This window comes from Mastigoproctus giganteus, chromosome 8 (assembly GCF_048544385.1).
Source record: "Mastigoproctus giganteus isolate SK-2022 chromosome 8, ASM4854438v1, whole genome shotgun sequence".
In the NCBI taxonomy this organism is placed as follows: Eukaryota; Metazoa; Arthropoda; class Arachnida; order Uropygi; family Thelyphonidae; genus Mastigoproctus; species Mastigoproctus giganteus.
This window is the reverse complement of record NC_143582.1, coordinates 173,898,751-173,923,878: the sequence shown is the minus strand read 5'-3', so window position 1 is coordinate 173,923,878 and position 25,128 is coordinate 173,898,751. Positions and strand designations below refer to the sequence as shown.

The 25,128-nt window shown below is 38.7% G+C and overlaps 1 protein-coding gene across 1 annotated transcript in view; it reads left to right on the top strand.

Annotated features, from left to right (window-relative positions):
- MCTS1 (malignant T-cell-amplified sequence 1 homolog) overlaps positions 1-25,128 on the top strand; it is a 77,476-nt gene that overhangs the window by 25,542 nt on the left and 26,806 nt on the right. The window contains exon 3 of the mRNA XM_090379909.1: positions 3,265-3,365. Coding sequence (XP_090236035.1) covers positions 3,265-3,365 — 101 coding nt within the window. The remainder of the gene's footprint in view (positions 1-3,264; positions 3,366-25,128) is intronic.

Genomic DNA, 25,128 nt, shown 5'->3' with positions numbered 1-25,128 from the left:
TTCCTAATTACATTTAGTTTTATTTAAGCTTCAATAAATAACAATAAATGGCCAGACACTGAGTTTTGTAGGCATAAAGCAATCTTTATGCCTACAAAGTTTTGAGTTAAATGCAAAATAAACAAATGTTACCCACACTAGAAAATAATTTCTGTGAAGTAAACAAAGTGCACAGTAAAAGAGTTTTTAGAATTTAGTGTGTATCATCCCATTCCCAAAACAAAAATCTACAAGGTTGTGGGGAGGTTTATTATACCTTGATTTATTACTTTTTTTGGGACCTTAAAAAATGTGATATAAGTAGGGTAGTGTTTTAAACAGTATCCAATAGATTTTAAAAAATGCATGTCACATATAAGATTGATGGGGCCAGAAGAAAAGAGTGCTACAAGCAGCAGTGTTATAATGGAGGTTTACTGTATTTATAATGCTGCAGCAAATATAGACTTTTTATTGAAATTTTTTTTTCCATTGCAGTTTTTTTGAAGTACATATATAGTACTTGTATATGTAATTTTCACATTTGGTGTTTCCACAGGTTTCTGTGGAGGAGTAAGTGATAAGATTAGCAATGCCTAGTCAGTCATGTGTAATGTAAGTGTGTTGATATAGTGTTGGGTTCAGCGATTCTGTTGAATGACTGGCCATATAGCTGCCAGGAAGCAGCAATTGCTTCAAAAGCTGTTTCGTGGTATCTGTTTTTGTCACAAGGAAGCAGGCTACCTACTTTAAGCCTATACTTGGCTTTCTGTGTGCATTCTGAGGCACAAAGAGCATAGCTCTTGAGAAGAGGAACAGAGAGAGGGATGATAAAGTGTGGGATGGGGAAAAGTAAGGGAAAGTTGGTAAGCAGTAGGAGGCACCCCCATGAAAAAGGAAGAGAGAAATGCAAGATGGAAGGCTAGTTAAGTTCTCAGCTTTCTCACCAGAAAAAGCTTGGGACATTCAAGAGACTAATTGATAACTTTCCACACTAGTAGAGCATGTCTAGAACAGTGTCTAATTCCCACACCTGAAAAAACTAGGGATCAGATGAGTAAAGTCCTGTGTTGCTGCATTTAAATATAAGTCTGAGAAGAAGAAACCAAATATTTATTCACTTTCCTAGTTGGTCATCTTTCGCTTATCCCACATTTAGAGGTTATCATGATGAATTATCAAGACTAGCATATGCAGCCATGAGAGAGGAAGTTTCAGATTTGAGCTGATACATTCCCATGAAAAATACATGGCTTGTTGTGAACTGTGGTGCTGAAAATCTGTCTGACTGCCCTCAGTAATTAATATGCTGTATGTATGCAGTCACAGTGAATATGTAAGCTCTTCTGGGGCCTTGGTCATAATGAGAATAAATGGAAATTTGTTTATTTATCCATCTAGAAATTCCACTCTGAAAGGAGTCAGCAAGTACATATCTCACCGAAGGCATGAGCTTGAGATCTGCAGTGTAGATCTCACCTCGGACTGATGCCAGAAATAGCTAGGCATTCCACCTGATGGGGATTCCCATCTGGAACATTCCTCCAGCAAATAATCCCACTCTGGATGGGGACAGGGTCAGCCACTTGAAATCCAACTTCAAACAATAAAAAGCATATAAAGACTGCTCAAAAAAGTTTGTAGCCTTCTCCATTAGCATTGGACCAGAGATTAAAGCATCTTCGGAAAATTTCAGCTTAAACCATCCATGTAAGAGTTCCAACTGTGGTTTGCATAGCATATGCCTTTTATCCAATGTTGTTTTAGTATGGAAAGCAACAGCAAACTTCGTTAAGCCTTGTTTCTGTGACTTTATATCATAGGCTGTTAACGAATATTGTTATATTCGTAACTTATTACTGCACCTCTAATTGTGGGTTATATTGAGCAGTAAAAAAAACTAAAAAGCAGTACATGTTTTTAAATTATTATTAGTAGTGGTAAAATGATGCAAAGAAGCAAAATTATATGGCATCAGCCAAAAAAAAAAAAACCAAACTGCTCACTTGATTTGTGCAACCCTTTACAATAATTTGTCCAATTTCTTTTTAAGTTTATGCAGACTACTCACTTCTGCAATACCAGATAGAAGTTATTCCACCAGTTAGTTATTCTCTGGCCTAAAATCAAATTTTTGCAGATTTACCTTGTAACATCCTTTTGCAGTTTAAATTTATGTATTAAACCCATTTAAAGCCTTAAACACTTCAGTCAAGTACCTTCATGGATGCCTAGTTTCTAGATCCTAGAATTTATAGAACTCAGGTTTTCTTGATAAGAGTACTCTTTTTGTGCTCCTAACTAATCTTGTTACTTTTCTCTGCACATGTTCCAATAGTTTTATATCTTCCTAAAATGAGGCTTCCAAACCTGTATGCAGTACTGAAGATGCAGCCTAACCACTGCTCTTAAATTCCTGTTTATTAGGGGTGGCCAACGAGTCCATCGCGGATTTAATTTCGGTCGATCATGACGAATTTTAAATATACAGTCATCCCTCGATTTGTGCAATGTAATTTTTGAGATGGTAGATCGCGGCACATTTTGAAGGAAAAAAGTAGATCACATCACAAATTAAGCAGGCCACTCCTGCTGTATATCATTGACAGAACTGTCCTACAGCCTGTCTGCACTACTCGTAATACTTCATGTTGGACTGTGCAGTTACCACTAGGTTTTTCCTTTCTTCTAGAGAATATGCTGCAATATTCTCTCCAAAACATCGATACGATAGCGGTGTGAGTAGCGAGTCATAACTTACAAAATCACTAGCTAAATTTAAAATATAAGCTAACAAATGCTACTAAGCTTATTTAATCTATTTGTAAAACACAAATTAATACATTAACTAATCAAAAATATGATAAAATTTCTAAGAAAACATCCATTTTGTCACCAGCTTCAGAAGTCTACGTCTTCACACCAATAGTCTCGTTCCCAGACTTCAAATCTAGTAAAATGTTTTAGAGTTTGAGCAGCTTTGAATTGGTTCTTTGGAATAAAGTTTTGTTCTCTGTTTAACTCTAATGATTTATAATTTCTCACGTTAATTAAAGGTTATGAATTCTGATAATAACAAAGACTTGCAATGGTTTTATTAGCTTAAATATTTTTTGTATAGTAATTCAATGCACTAATTTATGGAAATTAGTGAATTGAAATTGGAGAAAAATTGATTACAGTACTGTTTTGTGATATTCTTCTAAATTATTTATAAGTTATTATTTTTCATTTTTATATATTTCATGAGAATGGACATACACAAAATTGTCTTTTTTATTGCAGCCACGATCACATTGAAATCCTTGTTGGGGCTAATGGTGAGCTCTTGTTTTTCCGACAAAGGGAAGGGCCATATCTTCCTACGCTGAGGCTTCTCCATAAATGTAATTGTTAAAAATAATAATTATCAGCTCTTTTTAAGATCTTTTGGCTTTGATTGTACTAATTAAAATATAAACTTATAATTCAGTAAAATCTTTAATATTGCTAATGTAATGTTTCCCATTTATTCCATAAGTTCCTTGTCAATAGTATCTAAAAATACTCTCCTCATTGTGTATTTGAGTCAGAGATTGATCATTAGTGCACATTTATACCCCCTAGGACACCTCCGTAGCCAGGTGGGAAGGAGCAGCAGTGCGTAGCACACACACTTCTTGATTAGACCGGGTTTCAAGCCCGTCACCACCAAATACGGAGGATGCGGAAAGGTCAGGGAATGATCACCGCATATTCCCGGAGCAATATGGCCTTAGTTGCTAATGCTCCTTAAAAAAAAAAAAAAAAAACCAAATAACATTTATACCAACCTGGACCACAGAGACATGTTTGATTCTGATTACTACATTGTGAAGAAAGGAAATGGGCAGTTTTAAAAACTCAGTAATTAAATGAAGAATTTGTATTTCCCAAATTACAAATATGCCATCTTAAAGTACATAGTATGCAGTTTATTTTTTGAAGATGATATCCTCCAGGTGACCAAGTCTCTATGTGGAAAATCTTCTAATCTTTCATGCATGTAGTATCTTTTATGCATGTAATTGAAACATGTTTTCCCTGTTTCAATTACATGCATTTCAATTACAGCAGTGGAACTGGGTTTGGTCATTGGCTGCTGTATCTCACCTGACAAGGTACAAGCTGTGCATTCTGAAATGCATCTGTTGTTACTGCTTGTTATTAGTATTAGTAGTGGCAAATAATACAAAAAATAAATCTTATAAAATATCAGCAAAAAAAAAAAACTTCCCACATCACCTGTTCATCCACTCTAATAACTTGTATAGTTCTTCCTTGAATTTATTCAAATTACCCACCTGCATAATGACAGATGGAAGTTCGTTCCGACAGTTGACCACCTGCTGGCTAAAGGCAAACTTCCGTATATCTGTACTGCAATCATGATTGAATTTATTAATAAGGAATTGAATTTATGTCCCATCACATGTGTAGTCTGAGCAAGAGGAAGATTGCCATCGGCATTTGAGCTTGATCAATCTATTCAAATCCATAAACACCTCAACTAGATCAAGTACCTAGTCTCGAGACACTACAGTTTTCAGAATTGAAGTCTTTTTTGATAAGACCACCCTTTCGTTCCCTTCACTAATCTTGTTGCCCTTCTTTGCACCCTTTCCAGCAAATCTGTACCCCTCCTAAAAATGCCTCCAGACCTGTATGCAATACTCAAGATGCAGCCTAACCATTGCCTTGTACAATGCAATAATCACATCCTTATCCCTGCTAGCAAACTTCCTGTATATTATTAGCAAAAACCTATGAGCTGTCTTGCCAGCCTGTCTGCATTGCTCAGAGAACTTCATATCTGATTGCACAATTACCTCCAGATATTTTTCATTTTCCACTACTCTGAGTGTAGTACCACACAGATGTTACAGTAATCTGGTATTACTGCTACCCATATGCTGTACCTTGCATTTGTCAATGTTAAACTTCAACTTCCATTTCTCAGCCCATCTGCCTAATTTTTCTATATCTTATTGCAGCTGCATACCTTCTTTACTGTCATTAATCATCCTGCTGACTTAGACCTTAAGCATGATACCCTCATCAATTTATAATTAATAAATACAGAAAACAACAATGGACCCAGCATGAACCCTGTGGAACTCTACTGATAACATTAGTCCAAGAAGATCAGTGTATATTGATAACCACTCTATCTTCTCCCACTCAACCATATCTTTATACAGAGCAGTAACTTGCCCTTAATACCATACTGTTCCCAATTTGTACAGCAGTCTTATGTACAACAGTGGACCCCCATTTTACAATTAGTTCACTGTATGATCAAATCACTTTACGATGGACTCTCCATAATAAAATACCATTCACTATATGATATGTAGTAAGCTCTGGTCATTGTGATCACGTTTGCGAATTGAATTTTAATCTATTAAACAGCGATTCTAATAGCAAGAATATTATCCACAGGCTATAAGAGTAAAGATATAAAGCACAAATTTACATTTTATTACCTTACCAATTAAAAATATTAAATGATACATGAAAATTGGAAGAATATTTTCCATAGGTTAGCAAAATAAAAATAAATTTATGCTTACATAAGTGTATAGCTTAATTAATACTGTATATACATACTAATTGATATTTCTGTTCACTAACTTTTTTTTTTTTTTTTTTTTGGGTTATAAAATTTAAAACAGTAAAAAAGATAAGCAATCAATAACAAAGAATACAGCAGATGTAAATTGCAACTAACACGATACGAAAATGTTGAGATACAGAGTAACAAGTTTACAAAGCAAAAATAGGGATGAAGAGAAGATTCTAAAAATTTATTTATGTTTTTTTTTTATATAATTGAAGATTTCATGGAAGGGGAAACACATTTCGCCATAATAACATGAAAACCCACAGAATTCCAGCTATCGGTATTATCGTAAATGCAATAAGATAGAGTTTACTACACGTTTGTAATAGATTGCACTAACAGAAGAGGCCAATAAACTGAAAACTGCAAATTGTTTTTATTGTTTTATGGTAGTGACCTCTAGAAATGTGCTTTAGAAAAATATCACAAAGGTGTTCAAATTTGGTTCTTATAACTGAACATATGATAATGATGCATTTTAATGATTTGAATTAGTTTTTTGAAATTTTATTTTATAAAGCAGCTGATTCTACTGACCAGTGGTCATGTTAACCAGCCTACTTATTTCACTTTACAATATGGGCTTACGATTGTCTCCGACTGTACCACATGGTCCTGTCAGCCAATAGCAGCTTTTATAAACGTGTTGGCTGTGTTTTTTTTTTTTTTTCTTTGCATCCTTTAGTTGAAGTAATTTTTTGTACTGTGCTTATTTGACATAAATTTACTGAACACGATATTCAGTATTCTGTATAAAACTAATACAATTTACGTTATAAAAATCGCCTGTTAGAAAGATAAATAGGAAATTTCAATGTCCGAATCTTGGAACGAATTACCAAAAAACAATTTGTTATTGGGTTCACATGATATTTTCATGATATGATGGTGTCTCTGGAGCGATTTAATATTGTAAAGTAGGGGTCCACTGTATATGATATCAAAATTATTTTTTACATCCAGTTCCTTTGCTAATGCATCATAGTATCCAATCAGGTTGGCCAGACAAGATTACCTCTTAACAAATCCATGGCCTGACTGCAGTATAATTGCATTCCTGTCTAGATGTGTTCTGTCATACTTTTTTAATAGTAATAGAGGCATGTGATGCAAGAAAGCAAGCATATGAGCTTATGTAGCATCAGCCAAAAAAATTAAATTTAATTTTAAAAAAAATAAAAATTAAACAAAAAAAAAAAACACAACCATTCTCTCTAAAAGTTTGTCCAGTTCCTCCTTGAATTTATTTAAACTGTCAACTTCCACAATGACAGATGGAAGTTTGTTCCAGCAATTAACCACCTACTGGCTAAAGGCAAATTTCCACAAATCTATTTCACAAGTGTCTTTCTTCAATTTGAATTTATGTTCCCTTAGGTTCGTAATCTGAGCAAGTGGAATAATTCCATCAGAATTCAGTGTGCTCAACCCATTCAAGGCCTTATACACCTCAATCAGATCACCTGGCAGGTGCCTAGTCCCCAGCCGCTGCAATTTGCAGAACTTAAGCCTCTCTTGGTAAGAGGATCCCTTCATTTCCCTCACCAGTTTTGTTGCCCTTCTCTGTACACGTTCAAGCAAATCTACATCCTTCCTAAAATGAGGCCTCCACACCTGTACACAGTACTCAAGGCATGGCCTGACCATTGCCTTATACAAAGGGATAATCACCTCCTTTTCCCTGCTAGCAAAATTCCTGTATATCATTGACAAAACCCCATGACCTGCTCTTGCAGCCTGTCTGCATTGCTCAGAAAATTTCATATCTGACTGTCAATGTGAAACTTCAGTTGCCATTTCTCAGTCCATCTGCCCAAATTTTCCAGATTCTGTTGCAATAGCACACTGCCATTACTGTCATTAACAACCCTGCCAACCTTTGTATTATCTGCAAACTTCGGCACTAAGCCCAATATACCTTAATCAATATCATTGATAAATATACAAAAGAACAGTGGGCCCAACACCGAACCCTGTGCCACTCCACTAATAGCCTTAGTCCACAAAGAGCAGCATTCATTGATTACCACTCTCTGTCTTCTCATACCCAACCACCCTTTTATCCATTTAGCAACTTACCCTTAATACCATTCTGCTCCAGTTAGTACAGCAGTCTTCCATGTGCAAAAGTGTCAAAAGCTTTCCTGAAATCCAAGTATATGACATCAAAATTATTTTTTGCATCCTGTTCCTTTGTCACCATATCATAGTATTCAATCAAATCTGTCAGACAAGACTTTCCCTTAACAAACCCATGCTGTGTCTGAATTATTGCTGCAGTCTTGTATAGATGATCCTACAATGCATCTTTAACCAGTGACTCCATTAGTTTACCCGGAACAGAAGTTAAACTAACTTGTCTGTAATTACTTGTGTCACCCTTCGATTCCCCTTTTGAATTGGGAATACATTTGCACATCTTCAGTCCGTGGGGACTTCCCCTGAGTCCAAGGATACTCTCATAATTATGGCTAAGGGTTTGCTTACTTCCTTTGCTGCTTCCTTTAATATAACTGGATAGATCCCATCCACCTCAGGTGCCTTTCTCATGTTTAACTTCAACAACTTCTCCTCCACTTTGCCCTCACTTAGTACAAAACCTTAAGCACCCTGTTACAATTTGATAACCTTTTGGCATTTTCTTTCTTTAATAACTCGAGTGAATGTAGATGCAAAATACTCATTCAGTTTGTTTGCTATCTGAGCAGGATCATCAACAGTCGAACCATCGATATAAAGTGGACCAATCGGATTCATTCCCTTCCTTTTAAAGTTTATATAAGTAAAGAAATCCTTGCTGTTATTCTTAGCATCCTTTGCCAAAGATTTCTTGTAATCTGCCTTCCCTTGCCTAACCTCCTTTGTGACCTGATTACAGACTAGCTTATATCTGCCATATGATTCTGTGTTGCCTAATAATTTATATGCATCCCATGCATTTTTCTTCTCAATCACGAGTCTCATTAGTTCATTTGACAACCATTTAGGCCTAAACCTTGAACAATATTTCTTAATAGGTATGAAAAGTCTAGTAGCTTCCACAGTTATTTCCTTGAATGCTTCCCATTTAGAATTTGCTGTTGGTAACATCATCAGTTAGTCTCACTGTACAGAATTTGAAAACTGTCTGAGACCACTGTAGTCACCTTTACCGAAGCAAAAACCCTTTCCTTTACCCCTGATGGTAATTAATCTTTAAGTAAATTAGTACACTGTGATCACTGCCACCTAGTGGTTCCCTTATCTGCAAATTCTTAATGCATGAAGAATTGCTGCTGATAATCAGATGAAGCATACTGCTTCCTCTTGTTGCCTCTCTGACATTCTGCTGTAGAAACAGTCATCCAATAAATCCACAAAACTTGCTGAGTGACCAACCTATAAGTTCCAGTCAATATCTGGAAAGTTAAAATTCCCATTATGAGACATTCTGATTTACTGGTCCACTGTTTTTCTGTAAAATTGGTTGTTATACTCATAGTCATTTGGCCTATAATATACTTCTGCTCTCATTTTTGTTTTCCCAGTGCTCATGCCACACTAATCTGACTCATCATTCTGCTGGCCACCCATGTCAACTGGATGGAATGCCTTAGATTTAATATCCTTCTTAACTAAGAGCATAACTCCTCCTTCCTGTACTGTCTGTTCTTTCTGTACACATTGTACACTCCCATATATTCAAATTCTGTATCTCTTTTAGCTGAGTGACACCATGTCTCCAATATCCTGACATTGTGTGCATTAGTGTAAATGCAACTATATATACACCCGTTCCTACTCTTATTTACCTTAACACAGCTCGTGTATTTACTTGTTCCATGATGAACCACAGCAGGGCTTGAAATCCCTAACACCTTGCTTTCCATGCCACTGCTGCATGTTCCATTAGAAGCAGTGCAAGAATCCCTTTAACTTGATTAGTTTCTAGATAATCTGTTATCCCACTATGCTGTCAGTTTTTGGACCCACCTGAATCAGCTTCAATAGCATCAGTGAATATTCTTCTAGCCCTTCTATTTAACTGTATCCCATCACTGTCTCTCCAGAGCCGAATTGAATACCTAGGCTCTAAACATGTATGCCCTCCTATAATAATAGTATTTGCCATATAGTGCAAGGAAGCCCAAACTTTTGCTGCGCTAGCAAAAAAAGAAAAGATAAGAAAACACAAATTATGTTTCCTCTCCTCTCTTCCCTCCTCACACAGATATGCATCCAGTTAACCTTTGAATTTATTCAAACTGTCAGCCTCAACCACCCATGAGGGCAACTTGTTTCAGCTAGCAATGATGTGCTGGCTAAAAAAAACTTCCTACAGTCTAATTTAAACCTCATGCCCTGTAATTTGAATTTATGACCCCCTAGTTCTGGAATTGTTTAGAATAGTGAGAATTCAACCTTCATTCATTTTACTAATCCTCTCAGAGTCTTATAAACCTCAATCAGGTCACCTCTGAGGCATCTGGTTGCCAAGTTCTGTAGCCCACATAATCTGTCTCTTTCCTCATACGGTTATCCTTCTGTCGATCTCACTATTTGAGTTGCCCATATTTGGACCCTTTCAAGAAGCTTTGTCTTTTTTCAGATGAGGTTTCCATACTTGAACACAGTATTTCAAATGTGGTCTTACATTTGCCTTATACGGTGGGAATACAATCTCCTCATCTCTTCAGGATAATGTTCGATAAATCATCAATAGGACACCATAAGCTTTCCTGGCTGCCTGTTTACACTTTTCAGAAAACTTCATAACTGCGTGTATGTATTCCCAGATCCCTTCCCCCATCATTTTTTTTAATTCAACCTTACCAAGTGTATAATTTATTTGTGGGTTGCTATTCCCCAAGTGTAAGACCTTGCATTTAGCAGCATTAAAACATAGCTGCCACTTCTCTGACCATCTTTGAAATCTGTTCAAGTCATCCTGAAGGAGCCCTGTTTGGCACTGATCATTAACGACTCTGCCAATCTTTACACCCTGCAAATTTTGATATCACGCCTTCTATCCCTTCGCCTATGTCATTTATGAAAATGAGAAACAACAGTGGTCCAAGAACCAATCCTTGTGGGACACAATTCCTGATGTTACACCAGTCTGAAGATTATTCATTAATCACAACCCTTTGCATTCTACCCTGCAGCCACCCAGCAGTCCATCTTAGAATCTTCCCAGTAATCCCAACCTATTCAAGCTTATACAGCAACGTCTCATGAGCAAAATCAAATGCTTTGCTAAAATCCAAATAAACTATGTCGAAATTATTCCCTAAATCCAGCTGATGAGCAACTGTGTCAAAATAACCTACTGTGTTAGTTATACATGATTTATCCTAAAAATTGTGTGTCCTTCAGAATGCCATATGTCTAAATGTCCCTGAGCACAATGGATGTCATATTTAATGACATCCATTGATTTCCTTGTCCCTTTCTTGTCCCCCCCCCCCTTTTAAGATATGTTTATCAGGTTTATGTCTCAGCAGTACTGTAACTTGGTGAAGTTGACTTTTCTTTTGACCTGTGAAGAGTACACTGAATGTACAGTGGTACCTCAGTATACACCCTTAATCCATTCCAGATCCTTGGACTTACACCAAACGAATTTTTCCCATAAGAAATAAAGGGAAAATGATTAATTCGTTCCCATGGGAAAAAATCCTATTGTTTTTGGCATATTATACAATGTCCCTGATCTTTGTTTGGTAATCGATTTCACCCCCTTCGCAACGCTAGCAGATTTAATAACGTCTTTGTTTTTCACAATTGTAGATACCATCGTTCTCGGCATACGGTATGCAGCAGCCAAGTCCCGGATACGCATGCCACCTTCGTACTTATCAACAATCTCTTTTTTCACCTCCGTGGTGATCCTGCCCCATTTTCTTCATTGCTTGGCTGTTCTCATTAACTTTCTTAGAACTTATGGTTAATGAATTTACAAAACATTTATGCGAAAAAACACAAAATCACGTTAAAATTCACAGAGCGTTATAGTGCGGGCTGTTCACTGAATGGTAGAAACTGTCGTACTGATGCTTGTGGGCAGTTGTGGCAGAGATGCCAGATCTTACCCCCTCTCCAAAAACCGAATTCAGTCAATCGAGGACGTAAGCGCACACCGTGCGTGCATACGTCCTTGGTCGGTTTTATTCGGAAAGCCAAGTGAGGACGGCGCGTGTACTTTGCTAGCGTCTGTCCTTGGTCGGCTTTTATTCGGTTTTTGGAGAGGGGGGTAAGATCTGGCACCTGAGTCGTGGCTTTGTCTTGAGAGAGCTAAACAAGGGTAGTGCGCAGTGTCGTGACTCATTTTGAAGCACGCGAGTTGTATTCCAAACAAAATTTTTCACGTCCAAACAGGATGTATATCAAGTTGGACTTATTCCAAAGCGGACATAGACCGAGGTACCACTGTATATCAGATTTTTATAGTTTGAAATAAAAATGTTTTGAGTTGGTATTAACCATATCCCCGTCCGCTGGGGTACGTACCAGCCCCAACTGGGTTCAGCAAGTTAATTCTATAATTTTTACTCTAATTACAGAGCTGAAACTCGCTATAGTTGGAGCCAGAACTGTTTTCTTGAATTTTCCCACTTAAATTTTCAAAACCTTCTATTGAATTTCACGCAAATGACAAAAATGTGACATCAAGTATGCAATTTTTTAGGCCTTTTCAATTAATTTTTTTACCCCCGCCCTAACCAGCCTAGAGCTTATGAAACCCGACACTTGATTCGTTTCTTGGTGTAAAGCGCGCGAATTTCTTTTTACGGAGAGGAGCAGTTCTGATAAACAACTCCGCGTGAATACGAGCGAAGCGTGGGAGGTATATATCACGTTACCAGTACAAATACATCGAGACGGTAAGGGAGAAGTGTAAATAAACAAAAGACGAACAGGAGCTACTGTTTTTGACATAAGAGGCAATAAAGCCATACAGTACCAATAACGGTTTATGGAAGGTGAACAGATCGTATATCCTATCTTCAACGTGTATTGCTCCTACGAACAGAAGATCAAGGAAATTCATCTGTTGGAAACGGGAAAAACTGGTGTAAAACTGATATTTCACTGCATTATACTGATATATCACAGATAACACTGCAATGCGCATTTGATAAAAAAAAAAAAAAAGTTCGCTTTATTGTAATTGTTTTTAGTAAACAATATCAGAACAGCAGTTTCCATCTTCTAACCAAATTTCGAGAAAATATTTCCACCCATAGCTGCGTTATAAACTTCTAAACTTCGAAACTGGTGCATCAAAAGAAAGAAAAACAAAATCATCCGCTATGAATTTCTTTCTTTCTTGAAATGTGTATTGTTCATATTTGTGAACTGCAATATTTGTAACAATACAAAGCTAACAGATTACAACTAACAGCTGCTCAAAAAGTATCGTTAGAAGATATTTGCTTGTTACGCTTTGATGTCATAATGTTAGAAAGTAAAAATGCGAAATATTGTTCTCTAAAACAATTGCAGTTTCGGCATCCTAGGATGAAGCTGACTTAGAGCTGCAATGCTGTTTTTTTTTTTTTTATTATTATTATTATTTATTTTCTTTATTTATTTTTTGTTTTTGTATGGGCGGCTCCTAGAACAAAAGTTCATCTCGGCCTCGTTGCTCTGTTCAGTTTTTACGCATTGTCAGGGTAAGGCCAGTGTGTGTCGTGAAAAAAAAAAAAAATCATCCCGCTTAGGAATACACTTTGTTACGCTTTGATGTCATAATGTTAGAAAGTAAAAATGCGAAATATTGTTCTCTAAAACAATTGCAGTTTCGGCATCCTAGGATGAAGCTGACTTAGAGCTGCAATGCTGTTTTTTTTTTTTTTATTATTATTATTATTTATTTTCTTTATTTATTTTTTGTTTTTGTATGGGCGGCTCCTAGAACAAAAGTTCATCTCGGCCTCGTTGCTCTGTTCAGTTTTTACGCATTGTCAGGGTAAGGCCAGTGTGTGTCGTGAAAAAAAAAAAAAAATCATCCCGCTTAGGAATATCCCATGTTGGATGAAGACAGATGAAAAGGAAGGCAAGAGAGAGAGAAAAAAATTTTTCATCCCGCACTGGAGAAAGTGACAGGAAAGAAAAACTGTTTGTGAGCTTATGTGTGTGTTCTGTATTGTGATGTTGTATTTGGGCATTCTGGCTACCTGGAAGCAGCGATCACCTGGACGACTGCCTCCAGGTACTCGTCCCTAGCAGGAGGGCAAAATTTCCCCTACTAACTGCACGCCCTCCTCCCTGGGGAACTACTAGTAGTAGTAGTAGTAGTAGTGGCATGTGATGCAAGAAAGCAAGTGTATGAGCTTATGCAGCATCAGCCAAAAAAAAAAGTTCCCAGGGAGGAAAGAAAAACTTGTATAAGATAAAGAGAGGGAAGGAGAAAAGAGGAGAAGCACTATCCCGGCCCAGGGAAGCCCCAATCCAGGATGGATTGCTAGAACAACACAAGAAAAAAAAAAAAAATAATAATATAATAAAATAAAATAAATAAATAAAATAAATGAAAGTTAGCGCTCTGGACCTTTGACGATCTCATGGCCTTCTCCCCACCAAAAGGGTATTTTTTATTTCTCTCTCTCTCTCTCTCTCTCTCTCTCTCTCCCCCCCCCCAGGGTCGGACTAGAAAGGGTGGACTCCCTCCCCTAAGGAGTTTTTTTTCCCCCAAGTGAAAGAAGGGAATTGGAAATTTCATGAAAATGAACCCTGTTTTTCTTCATTCGGTGAACGGCTACTCTGTCAGCGCAAGAGAAATGAAATTACATTTGCAGCTCAGAATGGAATTCAAACATTGAAACACATGACATTTTATGGTGAATTTTTCGGGCGTTGTGTGATAATGAAAATTCAATTTTTCTCTGGAAATTTTTTGATGATATCAAATGCATATCAAGGAAATATTGAAGTATTCAATAACAATTACTTACAATTTCCCAATCCCTCACTACGAGTAACGGATTGTTCTCACAATCTGTTACTAGCTGCGCATTTTTTTTTTCGTTTGTACACCTGTGAGATGCATGTGAAGTTCCTTCGACATCAGTTTTCGAAGTTTATAACGCAGCTACGAATAGAAATACTTTCTTGAAATTTCGTAAGAAGATCAAATATACATCCATGAAACTGCTGTTCCGATTTAGTCCTCTAGAAACAATTACAATAAAGCGAACTTTTTTTTTTTATGAAATGCGCATTGTAGTGATCAGTTTTACGACAGTTTTTTTCTTTCTGCTTCCAGTAGATGAATTTCCTTGATTTTTTTTTTTTAGTAGATAATACATATTGAAGAAAGGAAATGCGATATTTTAGTTTTTCAAAACCAATTCGTTGCAATTCTTTCATACAACAATTACGAAAAGCAATAAAGCTACTGTTGTGAGTGAGCCATGCAAATTAGTGTTCGCAAGTAATGATGCTCAACTGTTTGTTTTCCACGAAAGTTGTTTACAGTTTCATTTTCTCCTTGGATCACCTTGGTAACGCTAATGACGTAAGCTTGACCAGTCAATTATCTCTCTGCGTGCGTTGATTAGTTTTAGCCAGAGGCGCCGAGCTGACGCGCGAATTTTGAACTAATGAAGTAACGCGTTTTATTTTCAAAGCTGGGATCTTGTTTTGCCGACATCAAAATTTAATAAATTGAAATGTGATCGTACATTTTTGCTGTTTTAGAGTGAATTAATAGTTTTTGCTGAGCGCTAAAGGTAGGAAATCAAAGAATATACTTCTGTTTATGTATATTGAGAGTTTCAATTTGGAAAATTGAGTAGAAATTATGAAAATTATTAGTTTTCTTCGGGGGGAGCAACTTTCGAGTTAGGGTTAAAAATTAGACAAAAACAGGGCGGACCAGGCTCGGGTTAATAAAGGTCATGAGATACAAGAAAGTTGGCTTTTGTTTATCATCAAAAAAAACCCATCTTGTCTATTACTTTCATCCCTCATATCACATTCTTTCCAACCTTGGAAGGTACTGATCTAGTTGTCCTGTTAATTTCACCAGATGTTCTCTGCCACCCAAGGAAGTAGTTGATTCCAGTGGTTGAAAATACACTGAAAAATTTAAAAATTTTTTAGGTCAAGTGTACAGTAGATTATCAATAAATTATCATGTCAATAAATGAATGTAGTCTCATTCCAAAACATAAAAAAAGAACGAAACATTTTTATAACAATTCTTTTGTTAAAAGGTCAGTAAATTTTTTTTTTTGTAGGTTTATTTATTTATTTTTTTGTTTTTCGTAAGTGACCACGAATTTGCAAAATTTAATTATAATCATCTTGATTTTCCATGCGGTACCATCTCTGCAACTGTTAGGACTTCTTTACAGCTTACTTTACAAGCTGATTGTAGTTTCTCATTGTCTTCCTCTTCTGGAGAAATGCTTGGCCTGCCATCACACTTTCGATTAAGTAATCATCGTTTTTTTTTTGTATTAAGATTCATTAACATTTAACCACTTATTAATATTTTCTTCAACTAAGTGTTTGCATCCTTCAGTATGTTGTAATGATTTCTTCAATGTCATATGAGCATCCCACTTCCAAATTATCTTCAGCATCCCCAAAGTTATCAAGCAGTATTTTTTTAATGATTTTTCAATTGTTTCTCTTGACTTCTGTTCACACTGTATAAATGTTGTAGAAAGTGTCTTTAATTGTTATTGGTCTCCAAAATAAAATAGTTCTTTTATTTTTGAGGTCACTAACAGTTAAAGTCCATCATCATACAATCTTTTCATGGTCTCAAATACAACCTAGTCCATAGGTTACCAGTCATGTAATGTTTGGTGGGAAATAGATGGTAATGATGTTGCCACTTTCTGCAGTTAAGTTTTTTCACAGGAGAATGGGATTGAGCATTACCTGTTAACAGAATTTCTTTCTCAAAAAGGCTTTTCTGAGACAAAATTTAGCTTTAGAATGAATTTAGCTTTCCACCACATGTTGAAAATATCTGTAATTATTGAAGCGAATTAATGGCTAAAATGGTTATTAAGAATTTACAGATAAAGGAACCACTAGGTGGCAGTGATCACAGTGTACTGATGTGAGATTTACTTAAAGATATAATTACCATCAGGGGTAAAGGTGAATACAGAGGTCTCAGACAGTTTTTAAATTCTGTACAATGGGATCAACTGACGATGTTACCAACAGTAAATTCTAAGTGGGAAGCATTCAAGGAATTAATCGTGGATGCTACTAAAAGTTTCATACCTATTAAGAAATATTGTTCAAGGTTTAGGCCTAAATGGTTATCATATGAACTAATGAGACTCGTGACAGAGAAGAAAAATGCATGGGATGCATGTAAATTATCAAGTGACTCAGAAGCCTATGGCAGATATAAGCTAGTCTGTAATCAGGTCACAAAGGAGGTTAGGCAGGCGAAGGCAGATTACAAGAAATCTTTGGCAAAAGATGCTAAGAAAAACAGCAAGAATTTCTTTACTTATATAAACTCTAAAAGGAAGGGGATGAATTTGATTGGTCCACTGGATATCGATGGTTTGGCTGTTAATGATCCTGCTCAGATAGCAAACAAACTGAATGAGTATTTTGTATCTACATTCACACATGAGGAGTTATTAAGGTTTGAAAATGGCAGAAGATTATCAAATTGTAGCAGGGTGCTTAATGATTTTGTAATAACTGAGAGCAGAAGTGGAGGAGAAATTGTTGAAGTTAAACATAAGGTGCCTGGGGTGGATGGGATCTATCCAGTTATATTAAAGCAGGCAGCAAAGCAACTAAGCAAGCCCTTAGCCATAATTATGAGAGCATCCTTGGACTCAGGGGAGGTCCCCACGCACTGGAGATGTGCAGATGTATCCCCAATTCACAAAGGGGGATCAAAGGGTGACACGAGTAATTACAGACCAGTTAGTTTAACTTTTGTTCCGGGCAAAATAATGGAGTCACTGGCTAAAGATGCATTGCAGGATCATCTAGACAAGACTACAGCGGTGCCTCCGTAGCCAGGTGGGCAGGAGCAGCAGTGCGTAGCACACGCTTCTTGATTAGACCAGGGTTCGAGGCTGTGACCACCAAATACGGAGGATGCGGAAAGGTCAGGAAATGACCACCGCATATCTCCGGAGCAATATGGCCTTAGTTCCTAATGCTCCTAAAAACCAAATAAATAACTAACTAACTAACTAACTAACAAGACTGCAGAAATAATTCAGACACAGCATGGTTTTGTTAAGGGAAAGTCTTGTCTGACAAATTTGATAGGATATTATAATGTGGTTACAAAGGAACTGGATTCAAAAAATAATTTTGATATCATATATTTGGATTTCAGGAAAGCTTTTAACACTGTTGTGCATGGAAGACTATTGTACAAATTGGAGCAGAATGGATTAAGGGTAAAGTTGCTACAATGGATAAAAGGATGGTTGAGTGGGAGAAGACAGAGGGCGATAATTAATGGGTGCTGCTCTTTGTGGACTAATGTTATTAGTGGAGTCCCACAGGGTTCGGTTTTGGGTCCACTGTTGTTTTGTATATTTATCATTGATATTGATGAAGGTATATCAGGCTTACTGTTGAAGTTTGCAGATGATACAAAGGTTGGCAGGGTTGTTAATGACAGTAATGGCAGTGTGATACTGCAACAGGATCTAGATAATTTGGGCAGATGAGCTAAGAAGTGGCAACTGAAGTTTAACCTTGACAAATGCAAAGTACTGCATATGGGTAGAAGTAATCCCAGAGAAAAGTACCAACTGTGTGGTACTACACGTAAGGTGGTAGAAAATGAAAAAGACCAGGGAGTAATTGTACAGTCAGATATGAAGTTTTCTGAGCAATGCAGACAGGCTGCCAGGGCAGGTCATGGGGTTTTGTCAATGATATATAGGAATTTTGCTAGCAGGGAGAAGGAGGTGATTGTCCCTCTGTATAAGGCAATGGTCAGGCTGCGCCTTGAGTACTGCGTACAGGTCTGGAGGCCTCATTTTAGGAAGGATGTAGATTTACTTGAGCATGTACAGAGAAGGGCAACAAGATTGGTGAGGGGAATGAAGGGATCCTCTTACCAAGAGAGGCTTAAGTTCTGCAAATTTCAGTGGCTGGAGACTAGGCACCTGTGCGGTGATCTGATTGAATGGGTTGAGCACGCTGAATTCTGATGGGATCCTTCCACTTGTTCAGATTACGAACCTAAGGGGGCATAAATTCAAATTAAGAAAAGACAGATGTAGAATAGATGTGCGGAAATTTGCCTTTAGCCAGCGGGTGGTTAATTGCTGGAACAAACTTCCATCTGTCGTGGTAGTTGATAGTTTAAATAAATTTAAGGAGCAACTGGACAGGCATTTGGAGGGAATGGTGTGATATTTTTTTTTTTTTTTTTTTGGCTGATGCTGAATAAGCTCATACACTTGCTTTCTTGCATCACATGCCACTACTACTACTACTACTATAATGTACTCGTAATATACATTTGTTCCTGAGACTTCTGGATTTCAAATTTCCCACTATGGCGCCGACCGGGCTAGCCGGGTGGGTAAAGTACCTGCCCGGCAACCCAAAGGTCGCGGGTTCGATTCCCGCCTCGGGCTTGGATCAAAGTACTGCAAAAACCTTGGGAGGTGCAATATGGCCACAGAAGCCGATGCGTCAACAACTACCAAATCAAAAAAAAAAAAAAAAAAACCCACTATGGCCCCTCAACGTGGGCACCTGTACGTGGTGAGGGGACCTCCCAGTGATGCTGCTGGGTTTCCAGATTAGCATCACTGGGATCTAACGCCCATACCTTGGTTCCAGGGTTACATCTGTGGAATACGGCGTGTGCAGCCGTGCGCCGTGACCCGTGGAATGCGGAAAGGGGGATCCTGATGGTTTAGGGGCCCAGCCTTAATACACCACTTTGGCTCCTGCTTCGACAAGACGGGTGGTCCCGGACCGGCCCGACTGGGATCAATCGGCGGGTGGTTTTTACTGCTAGGGTCAACTGCGTTCCAATAAGTCTCCCTCCCTTTGGTCCTGGTACGGGATAAAGACTTATTGGTAACGTGGGTATGGTGTTCTAAGCGAACTCAGCGTCCCATTCGTGTACGCAGTACCTGCTAGTTTACGAGTGGGCACCCCCTCGTAGGGCTCCATGGTGGGTGAGGTACTTAGGCATCAGACACTTTCTCTTTACTCCTATGAGTAATTTAAATCCCATTTCTTCTGGGGCCCCAACAAGGCCCCTACCTAATCGAGATCATAACGCAGATAACACCTCTGCAAAAAGAGCCAGAACTGAGGAAATACCACCACCATCAGTGACACCGCTTTTCCTCATTCTCCATTCTACCGGAGAGCAGTCCATTGGAAAGATGTCACCCTTCTTCGTCCAGAAAGGATTAGAAGGGTTGGCAGGTTCACCAAAATCTGTAAAAAGACTGCGTTCTGGCGACCTTTTGGTTGAAGCTTCTACCACCAAGCAAGCGGAAAAAATCATAAAGTCTACATCCATAGGGGGAATACCTATCATTGTAACCCCTCACAAAACTCTAAATTCTTCACGTGGTGTCATATCAGAGTGGGATCTTCTTCATGTTTCTGAAGAAGAGATCTGCTCTGAATTAAAAGAACAAGGAGTGACAGCTGTCAAGAGAATATCGATACGGAAGGATGGGAATCTCGTCCCTACCAGAGTTCTTATCCTCACTTTTAACACCCCACGGCCTCCAAGTTCCATCAAGGCAGGCTATCTAAACTGCCCAGTGAGGATTTATATCCTAAACCCACTGCGGTGTTTTAGATGCCAAAAATACGGCCACTCACAAACATCTTGTCGTGGTAACCCTGCCTGTGCTCGATGTGGTGTTAAAGACCACGAGAGCAAGGAATGTTCAGCTCCAAAACCGATGTGTCAATTGCCAAGGAGAGCACCCCTCCTACTCTAGAGCATGTCAGCGGTGGAAGGATGAAAAAGAGATTCAAAAGTTAAAAACAGAGCTGAATATCTCCTACCCAGGGGCCAGAAAACGTATCCAACCAATAAATAGCGGGAAACCTTCATATGCCCAGAAGGTTTCTGCAAAGTGCACTATTGGGACACAAACTGAGATGACTATACCACCAAGAGAGTCATTCACCCCGATTGCACACTATTTATTGAGTTCACAAAAGCCCACCAAAAAAACACAGTCAGTTGCCACTCCTATATCCGTACTTCCTAGTGCTCCACCACTACCAAAACCAAGTGGTAAAGAGCCTCCAGTAATAACAGAAACAATGGATGTAGAGAAAAAGGAGGTACAGGATGAATCAGTCTTGGAACTCTTTGCGGAGGAAGAAATGGACACGGGACAGCGTCCATTCTTCCCCAAAAAAGATAAAGCCAAGACTGATAAAAGTAAGCTCTCAGCACCTCGGAAGCCGCCTGATGGACCCACCAAGCCAAAATAATGGCAAAATTCTTACAATGGAATTGTCGTGGATTCTGGCGAAATACTGATGACATCAAGGCCCTCCTGCAAAAGCACGAGCCAGTTTGCTTTTGCTTGCAGGAGACTTATCTAAAAGCAAATGATGATCCCACCATGTATAACATCCCAATCTTTCGTAAGGATAGAATTGTGGATGGTCCTGCTCATGGAGGAGTGGCTATCCTTGTGAGTAATCAGACCCCAGTTCAGCCCTTGCTAATTAAACCAGCATAGAGGCTGTTGCAATTCGCCTTACAGTGGGATTTTTATTAACGGTGTGCTCTATTTATTTGCCACCTGGGACTGACATCTCCCAGGAAGACCTTGATGATCTCGTAACGCAGTTGCCCCCCCCCTTTCTTACTTCTTGGGGATTTTAATGGACATAACCCCCTGTGGGGTTATGTCCATTAAAATCCCCAAGAGCGTATGCTCAATGACAATGCCCTTTCCCTTCTAAATACTGGAACAAACACCTTCTTTCACATGCCTACCCGTACCTTTTCTGCCATTGATCTCTCTATCTGCTCCCCTTCTCTACTCCCTTCACTCACTTGGGAAGTGGAGGAGAATCCATATGGAAGTGATCACTTCCCTGTGATAACCTTGTTACACAGTGGGAGACCATGTCTTCCTTTTAGGTTACCACGGTGGAAGTTTGATCAGGCTGACTGGAATGCCTTCCAACATCAGGCAAATTTTGACCTCAGTACAGTCAGTCAGGAGCCTATCAATGACGCAGTAACGTACATCACAGAAATCATTGTCCAAGCAGCTGCGAATGCTGTTCCAAAAACATCTGCCCGGTTTCCACCATTTCCCAAACCTTGGCGGAATTCACAATGCACAGCAGCAAAAAAGGCTCAAAACAAAGTGTGGGGGATATTCCGCCGATATCCTACCACGGTTAATCTAATAGCCTTCAAGCATGCACAAGCCAAAGCATGCTACATTCGCCGTCAGAGTCAAAAGGAATCATGGATCCATTTTACATCATCTATTAACCAGGCTACCAATTCTAAGGTAGTCTGGGATAAAATCCGGAAAGTGAAGGGAAAATATACATCCCACCCTTCTTCAGTCCTAGATTATAATGGATGCGCTATTGCAATCCAACTGCAATAGCCAATGCTTTTGGGGAAACATTCTCTAACATCTCCGCAGCATCTTCATATTCCCCAGAGTTCCTGGTCCTGAAACATAAAATCGAAAAACAGGCACTTAATTTCAAGTCCAAGGGCCCCTATCCCTACAACGGGGTATTCACTATAGAGGAACTGAAAAGAGCCCTCACTCTTTCCAAAGCAAGTGCTGTTGGACCAGATTGCATCCATTATGAAATGATTAAACATCTTTCACCAAAATCTATGGATTATCTGCTCCTTCTATATAACAGAATCTTTATTGAAGGGCAGTTTTCGGACTCCTGGCGCAAGGCAATCGTTCTTGCCTTTCCTAAGCCAGGAAAGGATCCAAAAGTCACCACCAATTATCGTCCTATTGCTCTGACTAGCTGTCTGTGCAAAATCCTGGAGAGAATGGTTAATTCTCATTTAATATGGTATCTAGAATCAAATGACCTTCTCTCCAACATCCAGTGCGGCTTCCGAAGGAACCGGTCCACTTTGGACCATCTTATTAGATTGGAAACATCCATCCGGGATGCTTTCCTAAAACGCGAACACTTGGTGTCAGTGTTCTTTGACATGGAGAAAGCGTATGACACAACTTGGAGATTTGGCATCTTAAAAGATCTGCATAGCCTTGGTCTTAGGGGACGACTCCCCATTTTTATTAAAAACTTTTTAGCCAATCGATCTTTCCAAGTTCGTGTGGGATCCTCACTCTCTCGTTCCTTTAGCCAAGAGGAGGGAGTACTACAGGGATCAGTTTTAAGTGTCACGCTTTTCGCCATCAAAGTAAATTCCATCACAGAACAACTTCCTCCAACCGTAAACAGTGCCCTCTATGTTGATGACTTTAGCATATTTTGTCAGTCATGCAACATGAGGGTTAGTGAAAGACAACTGCAAAAATCCATTGATAGCCTTAATTCCTGGGCACTTGCTAATGGCTTCAGGTTCTCGCCGGAGAAGACCGTTTGGGTACACTTTTGTCGTAAGCGTAATCTTCATCCTGAACCTGAATTAAGGCTCGGACAAAATGCTATTCCAGTAACGGTGTACACAAAATTTTTGGGACTCATATTTGATAAAAAGTTGACCTTTTTGGATCACATCCGTCGACTCTGCACAAAGTGCACAAGAGGGCTGAATATTCTGCGCTCTCTTTCCTCTACATCTTGGGGTGCGGATCGATGCACCCTACTACGCATCTACCGTGCACTTGTACGATCCAGAATAGATTACGGGTCCCTGGTATACAATTCGGCAAGAGACAGTGTACTTCGTTGGCTGGATCCTGTCCATCATCTGGCTCTCTGTACCGCTATTGGAGCATATCGAACATCTCCAGTCCAGAGCTTATACGTCGAGGCAAACGAACCGCCGTTATCGCTTCGACATAAGCAGTTGTTTCTAAACTACGCTTTAAAACTGAAATCCCTGCCAGACCATCCTACGTGGCTATCCGTTTTTGAGCCACGATGGGAAAATTTGTACAACGCCCGGAAGACTGCCAACCGACCTTTTGGTATTCGTCTCCAAGAGCTACTCAAAGAACTTAATATCAAGGTAGACAAGGTTACCCAAACATTGAAGCAACCCCTTCCACCCTGGCATGCTCATTTCCCGGCATGTGACTTGTCCCTTAGAAATTGGGGAAGGTCGGACACTCCATCGTCTGTCTACCTGCAGCTTTATTCAGCACACCGAGCTGAACATTCTGACTTCGCGCCAGTTTACACAGACGGTTCGAAGTCGGAATCATATGTAGGATCTGCTGCTGTCTTTACAGACAGCACATCGGAGCAGATTCCCTCTGAATGCAGCATATTTACTGCAGAGCTGCATGCTATAGAGTTAGCCTTGGAACACATTAGTGAATGCCAATACCAACGGTTCATTTTATATTCTGATTCCTTCAGTGTGTTACAGGCTTTAATATCTGTGATATATAATCGTCACCCGATTCATTCAGCAGAAGATTCACTTCCTCCGAGAACGTGAATATGATATCTGCTTCTGCTGGATTCCCAGCCACATTGGGATTAGGGGAAAAATGATTTGGCTGACACTGCAGCCAAATCAGCAATCCCCAATAATAATCGCTGCCTATCAGTCCCCTATACAGACTACAGGCAAACAATACAGCAGAAGATACAATCCCAATGGCAGGATTTGTGGAATGGACAGACTGGGAATAAACTATATCATATAAAGCCTGTAATTGAACCGTGGCAGTCTAGTCTGCGCAGGAATCGTAAGGAGGAAGTTGTTCTTGCCCGGACCCGCATAGGACATAGTCATTTGACACATTCGGTTTTGTTGAGGGCCGATGACCCTCCTATGTGTGAGTCCTGTGGCACAATTTTAACTTTTAGACACATTTTAATTGATTGTCCAGATTTTAGCAATATCCGTTTTACTGCTTTTAATCATCTGACTGAGCCGTATACACTCAGTCAGATTTTATCTGACAATGACCATGTGTCTGCTGTTTTTAGCTTTTTAAAATCAATAAACATTTTTGCTCTTATATAAAATTTACATTTTTCTTTTATACATATGTTATACATTTTGACATATTGACCTAACTAATTAGGTCACTGAAAGTTTAAAATTTTTTTTTTTTTTTACATATGACCTGGTCTTGGTGCATTATAGCCTTAGTAGCTAATGCGCCAATAAAAACAAAACCAACCAACCAACCAACCAACCAATCCCACTATGGCTAATTTTAACCTATCTTCCCTCTGAACCATTTGAGCAGAACAAAATTGTAATTCTGTCTTTGCTTATGTTATTTTTACAGAGCTTGTTTTTTTTTTTTTTTACATATGTGAACTAACGTATGAGTGGGAATTACCAGTAAAGTCCTGTTTCATCTGCATTGTAAATTTGTGCTGGAACCAAATATAATAAACTTTGCTAATTTGACATAGAA